The following is a 9,854-nucleotide window of genomic DNA, read 5'->3' as shown; positions in this document are numbered from 1 at the left end:
GCAAAGCTCAAGGACTCTGCCCTTCTCCTTGTTGGACTTTAAGAGGTCAAGACAAAGGCCCATCACTTTGCCCATAGATGAAGCGCAGAGGAGCTCCGGGCAGCACTGGTGTCCCTGAGGGCACTGTCCTGCTGCTGACATGCTTCATCACCTCGTCCCACATTTCTCCTCTGGAGTGTATGCCTCCTCCTGGTGCAACAAGGCTGGAAAAGCCTCAATGAAGGGAAGAGAAACAGAGCAGGCATTGCTGTGTGCTGAGGAGCTCATTTTACACCTGAAGATGAGGCAGCTGCAGCATATGCAATTAGAAAAGAGGTCAGGGAGCTGTATTTTATCCCAGGCCTGACCATTTGTTCATGCTATGACCTGGGGCTGATGGCACAGAGCTGACGTTTCGTGCAGCCTGGAGAGCCAAAGGTTCAGTCTACAGCTCTTCATTCTTGTACCACCGGTGGGGGGAGCCTGCCTCCCGGCTGCCTTGGCTCTGCCCGACGCCGATTGAGCATTGCAGGGGTCAGCGCAGTCCTGGCTCTCCAACCTGGCACACGTCCTCCTGCATCCCTCATCCCTGCCTGACACTCCCTTAAGCAGCCGCCGGGGACACAGGCATTGTCTCTTGCCAGTGAGCTGCGATTCTCTGCTTCTTTGCCCTATCTCTTCAGCCATCCCCGGAGACTGGCATATCCCAAAGGCTCAGGGATATGTAGCTTCCCCTCAGCTCTCTCATCTTAAAAACTCAAGAAATACAAGGTGTTTTTTTAAGCAGCACATCGAATGTGGATGTTTCATCCTCTCCCTTCCCTAGCATGCAGCGTTGTCCATCCTTTCTGTCTTTGTGCAAAAAGAGGGGAGACCAACCAGAGAAACAGGGGTCACCATCCTTAGGGGTGTTCAAGAACAGTGGAGATGTGGCACTGAGGAACATGGCCAGTGGGCATGGTGGGGATGGGTTGTGAGTGGACCTTGGTGATCTTAGAGGTCTTTTCCATCCTTTAATGATTCGATGATGCTACGATAATTGACCCAGCAGCAGCAGATATCAGAGGTATCTTTATTGACCGTGTTACGGAAATACAGTAGCACTTGGTTCACAGAGCACATGGAGTTCTCCGGAGATGACTTTGTCCTCAACACTGCTGGGTGATCCCAAGGAGAAATTTGCCCCTTAATGCGCTGGGGTTGAGCTGGAGGCATTGGGGCTCTCTGACACCAATACCCTAACACTCAGCCCTCCGGGATGGTTATCTCAACACATGAATTAAATTCAGTAGAACTGCATCACGGAAGGAAAACAACAGAACGTTGTGGGGCAGTGGGCAGTTTGAAAGCATCTGATATGCTCTGAGCCTTGGCCATCCCACTCACCTTGGGCATGCCGCCTTCCTCCCAGCCCTGTCTTGTAGCGCAAAGGCCTCTATGGCCATGCATCTGGCCACACATTTAGCTCTCAGCTTTGCACACTCACATTATACAGCTCCATTTGCCATGAAGTAAGATCTTCTTGGTGTCTTTTCCTTCCTACACAATTGCAAAAGTGAAACCCTTTCCTACAGCAGTCCACATACTGTTTACGAGCAGGAAGAGTACGCTTGCCCGGGCTGATAAACTCATTTATTTTTTATTTTTGTATTTACTTTTTTTATTTTTTTTTTAATTATTCTTATTATTCTTTTTTTATTTTTTATTTTTTTATTTTTATTTTTATTTTTTTGCCATCACGATGGGGTTGTTTTACTCTCGTGTCCTTGCTACAGGAAACAACTGCAGACACTTCTGGCATAGAGGCATCTTGGCGGCAGTGCTGCTGTTGGCCTCCTGCTAGTAATCAGTGAGGGGGTACCGCAGGAAGATGAAGATGAGGATGATACAGAAGGTGGCAAGGGCTGAGCTGGTGATGTTAAAAAGCCGGGCTGTCTTGGCATCTTCCACTGCACCATTTAAGTCATTGAGGAGTTTCTTATCCCGGACCTGAGGCAGAAAAACAAAAATAACTGGGAGATGTGCTGTGATACTATGTAATAAAATGATGTAATAAAAGTAATAAGGCATCTCCAGAGAGATCTGGGTGCTGATGGACTCTCCCGTCATGCCATGACATCCTGGCAGCTCTGGGGTTTGCACCAGCTGGAGCAAGGTACCATAGGGCACTTCCCAGCTTGGAATAGGTTGCCCAAGAGGTGCAATGCCCCATCCTTAGAATCATTCAAGGTCAGGCTGGACAGGGCTCTGAGCTCCTGACTGAGTTGTAGGTTTCCCTGTTCACTGCAGGGGAGTTGGACCAGATGGCTTTTAAGGGTCCCTTCCAACTCAAACCATTCTATGAACCTTACAGCACGGGTGCTGTCCTTGTTATCCTACAGGCTAGGACAACCATAGACTTCCCGCGTCCACGTCACCTGCTCGTCCCCACCTCCTCCAGGCTGCCAGGAGTAGCGATGACATGAGCAGGCAGCAGGTGGCACTGCCAGGCAGCGGATGGCATCGCTAGATGATAGATGGCCTCGCCAAGCCCTGGATGGCATCGCCAGACAACAGGTGGCATCACCAGGCAGGGATGGCGATGCTCACCCCTGGAATGCACTCTATTCCTTTCCAGCACGGCCACATCCCCGTCGCCAGACCTCTCGCAGATGGCACTCAGCACCCGGAGCACAGAGGACGTGGCACCAGAGAATTTTGCCCAATTTCCCACATCGTGTTGGCAGCACCCTTGGGATGGTGCAGCGTGTGCGGTGCTGCTCGCTCAGTGCCAGAGGGCTCCGGAGCTGCGCTCCCGCTCACCCCCCCGTGCTTGCTATCATGAGCAAGGTGCTGCTGGCTGAACGCTAGGTGTCGGTGGCAGGCTGTGAAATCCTGCAGCAGCCTCAGAGTCCTCCTAGAAACATAAAAAACCTCTTATCGACCAGGAGCTTTCTGCAAACATCCTGTGCCGCATTCAGCCCACGTCTCAGCCACTTTTTTTTTTCTCTCTTCCTCCTGCAGTGCTCTCCTGGAAGCTTGATGCCACTTGCCCAGCACAGGGACAGGCTGCTGGACCCCTCCGTCCTTCTGGGCCATGCAGTTTCACACCAATGTGCTGCCCTTCCTGCAGGGCTCTGAGCACAGCCAGCAGCAGTGGGGCCAGCCGAGTGCACAAGGACCTGTACAGCAGTCAGGCATTGGCAGAAGCCTTTTCTCTATGTCTTGGCACTGAGTGGATGCCAGGGGAGTCCCAGCTCAATACCATGCTGTGGCCATCACACATTATGCTTGGCTTGGTAGCCTGCCTGGATGGGATGTGACCTCAGGGAAGGTGGCAATCCTGCTGCCCTTTGTGGCAGCTCTGTGCCCAGGATGGGTGACCTCAGGAACTGTTCTGTGGGTTTTGCATCCTCCCAAAAGCCTGGAGAGATGCGAAGCTCCAGTTTGCTGGAGTGGGCACCTTAAAGTGAAGGGCAGCCCCAAGGCATCCTCCTCTTCATACAGTCACAGAATCATTCAGGTTGGAAAAGATCACCAAGTCCAACCCTCAACCCATCCCCACCATGCCCACTGAGCCACATCCCTCAGTGCTACATCCACACAGCTCTTGAACACCTCCAGGAATGGTGACTTCATCATGGTGAGGATCCTGACCCATGCAGACCAGTGGGGCTGGTGCTCTGGGCTCTACGCTCTTCTGCTTGCTGTGCCCTTGCGGGACCTGGTATTCCTGCTCTGAGATCTCCCTGCCTCCTCACCTTCTGCTCCTCCCTTCCCTGGAACTCTCTCCTAGCTCGCTCCTAGTGCTCCCACCTTTCATTCTTTCCTATGCTACACACCATCTCTCAACATCTTACCTTCTCCCTGGCCCCTCCATCTCCCTTTCCCTTCCCTTCCTGGCAATGCCCCTGATTTAACCTTGCTTTAGGCTCCTTCCCCCTCCTGGTGGGCCCCTGGTTTCTTCTTTTCCCATCCACCTGCTCCTGCAGACCCCTTGATGCTCTCCCCATGTTCTCTATCACCTGCAGCCCACATCTTTTCTCTTGCCCTTAGCTTTGTCCCCAGCTTCCTTGGTTGCATGCATCTCTTATTCTCACCAAGCCCTTTAGCATAGTCCTTTCCTCTCCTCCCTTATTATTTTCCCACACACCTTATGACTTCAGCTGTCATCCTTATGCAAATATCCCATATTGGCCACTATCATTTACATTGCCTGTGAGTTCCAGGTGAATGACGGAGTCCCTGCGGCACACAAGTGTAATGAAAAGGTGTTTCCTGCTCCAGACTGCTTGCGGTTTGAGCCTGGAAGCTGTCTCCTTCCTTCCCAAAGTGAGGACAGGTCCCCAGGTCCATATAAACACCCTGACCCCGGATCAGGTGCTGTCTCAGTCTCAGACACTTTTCTTATCATCTTCACTTTGATCCTCCCCACCTTGCCTGAAGTTACCCTGGGATCCTGGTCCTTCTTCCCATGGAGATAGCTGATAGGTGAGGGTGGTTATCCCACATCTACTGACTGGGGAGTTTCCCCAAAGCACTTCGAGGGCTGTGCTGGAGATCCACCCCATTCAAGGCTACTCCCTTCCCCTCCTTCAGCCCCATCACACATTCACCTCCCTCCATTCCTCTTCCACCAATGCTACATGCTGTCTCCTCGTTCCATCCCCACCCTTCCCATTCCTTTCCCACTTCCCATCTCAGCTTTCAGGCGCAGCTCTCACTCAGGAGCAGGCGCTTGCGGGTGGGTACCAGTGCTGTGTCAGCTTTCCCAAGGAGACAAATGGTTTGCTGATAACGACTCTAATGAGGCCATGCTGAAGGCAGCCTGCGCTCAGTATTCAGCTTGCAGCTGGTGGAGGCACACTTTGGGAAGAGGCTGGTTTGGCTGTAAACCCATTTCCCACACAGCGCTCTGCTTCCCTGCGCGTAAGGAGCTTTTTGCTCTGGAGCGAATCCTGTGGTTTATTTGCTCCGCAGATCAGCTGGGAGCAAATCCAGCCATCGTATCACCGTGTGCCTCACGCCTTGCTGGCAGCAAAGCTCTGAGAGCAGCCACACGGGTTGCTGGAGGGTTCCAAATGCCACTGGAGAGCCTTGCTGCCTTGATGTCAGTGCAGTCCAACCACGGCTCCTGCAGTGGAGTTTATCCCAGCTCCTGCCTCATTGCCTAATTGGTGCTCAGAGAGCTGTTGGTTTCCCCTGGTGCTCTCTAGAGATAGAGCTCCAGAGCAGGAGCTCCTGACACCGTGCTCCAATGCATCATTCATTACTGCTGGGAGTTAGGAAGAGGGGCAGCCCGTGGAGCCACAATGCGGGAGAGCTGCAGCAGTGCATTCAGATCAAAGGGAAGGAACCCAGAGTGCTGGAGTGGCCCTAAGCCTGCAGGGAGGTGACCAAAGGGCTTCATCTCCCTTCGTGCTGCCATTCATCTCCTCTGCCCCAGCCCAGTGCACACAGCTCTGAGTTGGCACAGCACTCCTGCTCCACCGCACTGACCTTGAGGTGCAGAAACATCCCTGAGGGATATAATCTGAGAGCCACGGCTGCCAAGCACCTGTCCCACTATAGGGGAAACAGAGAGGCGTGCAGCATGGTATCACCCAGAGCTCCTTATGGGTCACATGGAGAGCCTGGCTGGGATAGCATTGCATTCGTTCTACCCGACTTCATATATCTCTTTGTGTAAGAGCTTAAATACCTTGGTGAGCTGCTTTGGCATCTTTTTGAAGGACCACAGGCAGGTCCCAGGTAGCAGCACAGGCACCCAGAGGCCCCACACCAGCTCAGTACTGAGTTGTGCACCCACTGTCAGAGCATGCTGAAGCTGCTGAAAGTGCTACCATATGCTGGGGTGCCTGCAGAGACACCTGTGGGCTCAGGGCACAAAATGTCCCAATGCTCCTCTCAGTCTAGACCTAATGCTGCCACTGTTGCAGTGACCCCGTTCTGTCCCTCTTTCTGTCTCAGCACCCAGCCCAGTCTTGGGCAGCACCCACCAGCCTATCTGCCCCATGCTAATTTGTTTCCAAGGGCTGTGTGTTCCCCTCAGACAAGGAGCCACGGCTACCACAGACCTCCAGGGAATGTCTCCTACCCCCTGGTTCACAGGATGGCTCAGGCAGGTCCCGACCCCACTGCTGCCTGCAGCACAGGGACCACAGGGAGACCTGGTGTAGCTTCGTGGTGCCCTGAAGATGAAAAACCTTAACTCTCTATTCTTCCTGCATGGGGACAACCCCAACCTCAGAGAAGGGAAACTGAGGCAGGGGACTGGTGCAGGCTGAGCCCAGGGCTGCCCAGCACTCCCTGCCCAGTGCTGCCTGGGGTTCATTGATCTGTTTCTATGACGAAGCTGGGCTGCATGCTGGCCTCCCACTAAATGCTGCTGCCAATGCACGTCAGCTGGCTGCCTGTCCCCAGAGCGTGACCCACACAGGGCTGCCCCACAGCCGTGGGCTCTCTGTGGGTGTGTATGGCTCATCTCTAGGAAGGGAAGGGCAGCCCAGGGCCCTTTCCTGTGGCAGCTCCTGAGATGCTCCTGGGTGCTCCGGTGCTGAATCTCACATCCCAGCCGGACTGCTCCCCTCACAGCTTTCATCTTTGGGGATTTTAGAGGGAGATAAGACAAGAAGCAAAGAGGCAGCATTACCCTGTGCTGGCAACCTCTCCTACTACGACTTGACCAACAGTGCTTCCTGATGGCACCTACGGCTCCTGCCCCACAGTGCAGTGCTGCTGCATCTCATCCTACCAGGTCCCTGCCTGCCCCAAAAAAGTGATCGAGTGCCAGAGTGCAGGATGCCCATGTGGTATGTGCCACTGGGAAGGCGCACTTGGTCCAATTGCCCTTTTTCCACCAAACAACGCCTTCAGCTTCAAACCACGTCGCCACCTCCCTGTCTCCATCCCCATCCCCACAGCCGGTGGTGCAACCTCCTGCTTCGATGGCACAGATGTGAGTTACCCCCAGCCCCAACACGCTCCCCCTGGCGCTCAGCACTCACTTTCAGAGAATAGGCCAAAGCGATGAAGCCGAGGCAGCAGAAGTTGAGGTATACGAAGTTGAAGATGGACCAGAGATAGTAGTCATTCACCTCGCTGGTGTCGGGGTAGATCTCGATGACGGTGGTGGGGTTGGTCATGGTCTTCTTCTCCACCGAGTGCTTGCACGGGCCCGCCGGCCGCAGGCTGTCCCCTTTGCAGCCCTTGCTCTCCATCAGCTGAGCGGCAGAGGAGGGCGAGAGGACGGGCGAGGAGTGCCGGAGGGCCGGGGGCTTGGCGATGCATGCGAAGCAGCCTTGCTGGGGGCCCGGGGGGGGTCGGGGGGCCCAGGCCGCCCCGTCAAAAGGGCACGGGGGGCCCAAGGGAGGGTCCTGCGTCCTCTCCGTGGTGGCGGCGGCGGCGGCGTCACCGCGCTCTGCCCTGGCGAAGTGAGAAATGGGGATGGAGGGGGGGGAGATAAGAAAGGGGGGGAAAAAGAAAGGGGAGAGGTGGGGGGGAGGCAGGAGAGAGACTGAGGGAGCGGGAGGCGGAGGAGAGAGCGGGGAGAGGAGCGGGGGAGAGGGCAGCGGAGGGAAGGAGGGGGGGATCGGAGGAAAGGGAGGGCAGCGCAGGGGGGCACGGGGCCGCATCTCGGGTGGGGATAGCGGGGCGAGGGGGAGGATCACGGGGCGACGCGAGGAGAAAGCAACACATCAAAGCGCAAAAAGCACTTGGGAAGAGCGGGGCGGGGTGGAGGGGGAGCGCTGCGGGGAGAGTTGCCAGACCGCCGCGCTGCCCCCGCCCGCAGTCCTCCGTCCGTCCGTCCCTCCGGCTGTCCCTCTGGCTGTCGGTCTGTCCGGGCCTTGTGCCGTCCGTCCCATCCCGGGATGGGGAGCGCGGGGGCCGCGGTCGGGCTGTGCCGAGCAGTGCGGGAGGCGGCTCAGTGCGGCACAGCGCCGCGTCCTCCCCGCTCCCCCCCTCTCGCTCCCGGCGTGGTTTTGTTATCATTGTTGTCATTATCGTTATTATTGTTATTATTTCGCCGAGCCCTCCCCTCTGCGGGATTCCTGCCGGGGCTGCATTCCCCCATCCCTTCCACCTGCCAGCAGCTCCCCCTTCCCTTTTGGTGAATATCGTGGCTGGAGAGGAGGAGGAAGAGGAGGAGGAGGAGGAAGGGGATGAGGACAGGGGATATGGAAGGGGGTGGGAAGAGGCTGCCTCCCCCTCCCTCGCCCCCCTCCGTAGCCGTGCCATTAGGAAAGCGGTGCACCTCTCGCTGCCCGTCCGTCCGTCCATCCGTCTCCTCGGAAGGCATCGGGAGGAGCGGCGGGGACACTACAGGGAGGGCTGCGGGAGCCGCAGCATATCCGGCTCAGCACTGCCTCTTCCTCGCCGCTGGAGCTGGGGATTGGGGGGGGCAGCGTCGGTGGGGGGGGGGGGGGATACTTCGGGGGTGGGCAGCACCCCGAGTGTGCTTCTTGAGGGAGGGCTCAGCCCCACTGCTCTTCTCGTGCCTCCTGGAATGAGGAGCAGCCCGGCAGGAGCAGCCAGCTGGTTCCCCCAGCCCCAGCGTCACCCACAGGGACCATGGTACTTTATTCCCACGGATGTGGCAGGAAATCATGGGGTGAGGTGGGGCAAACAGTGCCATTTGTGCCCTTGGGTGGATGGAAAAGTGATAGTGATAGTAGCAGAGCTCATGGTATGGGTACAAGGTGTGTGGCTGCTCTAGGGTGGGCAGTAGGGATGCCACGAAGGACAGATGAGGCCAGGAGGACCTGGCCATGGTCACTGGCACAGGATTACAAAAAGGGCCTCCAAGTGCCACAAGGGCTGTGTGGGAACCCAAATGTGAGTGCTGCGATGGCAGAGAGCAGCAGGGACAGGCAGGTCACTCAGGAGGACACACCATGTCACCCTGCAGGCCAGCCCGGCGCAGGTGGCTTTGTGATGGCAGCTGCAGAAGGGCAGCAGAGAAAGCTCAGAGAAATCCTGCAGATGAGCCACTAAGGCTTGTGAAGAGTTGGGTAAAATAAAAGCTTATGCAGGCATTACCTGCAGGGGAAGGGAAATCCTCACTAAGTGCTTTAAGCCTGCCCGCAACATGCTGAGTTAAGGAACAACGACTGACTCGTGCAGCTTTTTGCAGCCTGCAACCTTGCAGAGCATTCCTCCTCCAGGAGCAGCAATGCAACCTTTTGTAGGCAGGTTGCTGCCCATCCTAGGATATGCCACTGCCCTGTAGCTTGGTGGGCTGGGGAGGTCCTAAATTCCACAGTGCTACTGTGTGTGTTGGAACCAACTGGAAAGCCAACACAACAGGCAGTCCTGGCTTTGATCCTGGATGTAGGCCCTGTAAACAAGCAGGGTAGCATGAAATTTCTGATTGTGCCATTAATTCTCAAATTACAAGGTCCTGGGGCATTGGCTAAACATTCAGAGCCCCGGATTGAAAACTCAAATCTTCTGCACAGCGAAAAATGATCATCAGGGAACCACACGGTCCCATAGAAGAACAATGTCTTTAATAGTCAATGGGAAATAAGGCAAAAATTGAAGGGGAAATACAAGGGGCCAACAGGTTTATTTGGTGCAATTAAGCCTGCAGGGGACATCAAAGATCAAACCAGGTGGCTAAGAGACACAACAGCATCGGCATGGGTAACTACCAGTGTCTACCAGAGGGATGAGACAAAAGGCTTCCTGAATCCCAAATTCCCTTCATGGCTTTCCTCTGAGGCATCTCATGGTGCTGGGGACAGGTACCAGCCTGGATGGGGCACAGCCCCACCTGTGTCTCATGTTCTTCCACGTCATTGGCTCCTCCACTCGCAAACAGCAGGTTTACATCAGCCCAGGATGAGCCTGTTGTTTGTTTATCTTGCAGAAGTTGTGTACTGCTCTCTTCCGAA

General features: G+C 55.6%; 1 protein-coding gene across 3 annotated transcripts; it reads right to left on the bottom strand.

Annotated features, from left to right (window-relative positions):
* Positions 1 to 473: 473 nt before the first annotated feature.
* On the bottom strand, positions 474 to 8,319 carry IFITM10 (interferon induced transmembrane protein 10). 3 transcript variants are annotated; one of them, XM_048948894.1, is made up of 4 exons: positions 8,213 to 8,305; positions 7,674 to 7,856; positions 6,966 to 7,383; positions 474 to 1,968 (listed from the first exon to the last, which is right to left on the bottom strand). In XM_048948894.1, the coding sequence occupies exons 1-4, from the start codon at positions 8,236 to 8,238 to the stop codon at positions 1,819 to 1,821; spliced, it is 777 nt and encodes a 258-aa protein (XP_048804851.1). In that variant the 5' UTR covers positions 8,239 to 8,305; the 3' UTR covers positions 474 to 1,818. The 3 variants fall into 3 exon arrangements, with proteins under 3 accessions (XP_048804851.1, XP_048804852.1, XP_048804853.1); XM_048948895.1 differs by having other exon boundaries at positions 475 to 1,968; positions 7,728 to 7,856; XM_048948896.1 differs by lacking the exon at positions 7,674 to 7,856 and having other exon boundaries at positions 477 to 1,968; positions 8,213 to 8,319.
* Between the last annotated feature and the right edge of the window lie 1,535 nt (positions 8,320 to 9,854).

Source organism: Lagopus muta, chromosome 6 (genome assembly GCF_023343835.1).
Source record: "Lagopus muta isolate bLagMut1 chromosome 6, bLagMut1 primary, whole genome shotgun sequence".
In the NCBI taxonomy this organism is placed as follows: domain Eukaryota; kingdom Metazoa; phylum Chordata; class Aves; order Galliformes; family Phasianidae; genus Lagopus; species Lagopus muta.
The sequence above is the reverse complement of the archived record's forward strand: the minus strand, read 5'-3'. Positions and strand labels throughout refer to the sequence as shown.

Coding starts and splice junctions, on each gene's coding strand:
- IFITM10 (XM_048948894.1), bottom strand. CDS start 8,238: ATGGACGGACGGACGGGCAGCGAGAG. Junction 7,384..7,673: donor CCCCGCCCCGCTCTTCCCAA/GTGCTTTTTGCG, acceptor TCACTTCGCCAG/GGCAGAGCGCGGTGACGCCG. Junction 1,969..6,965: donor CTTTGGCCTATTCTCTGAAA/GTGAGTGCTGAG, acceptor TTTCTGCCTCAG/GTCCGGGATAAGAAACTCCT.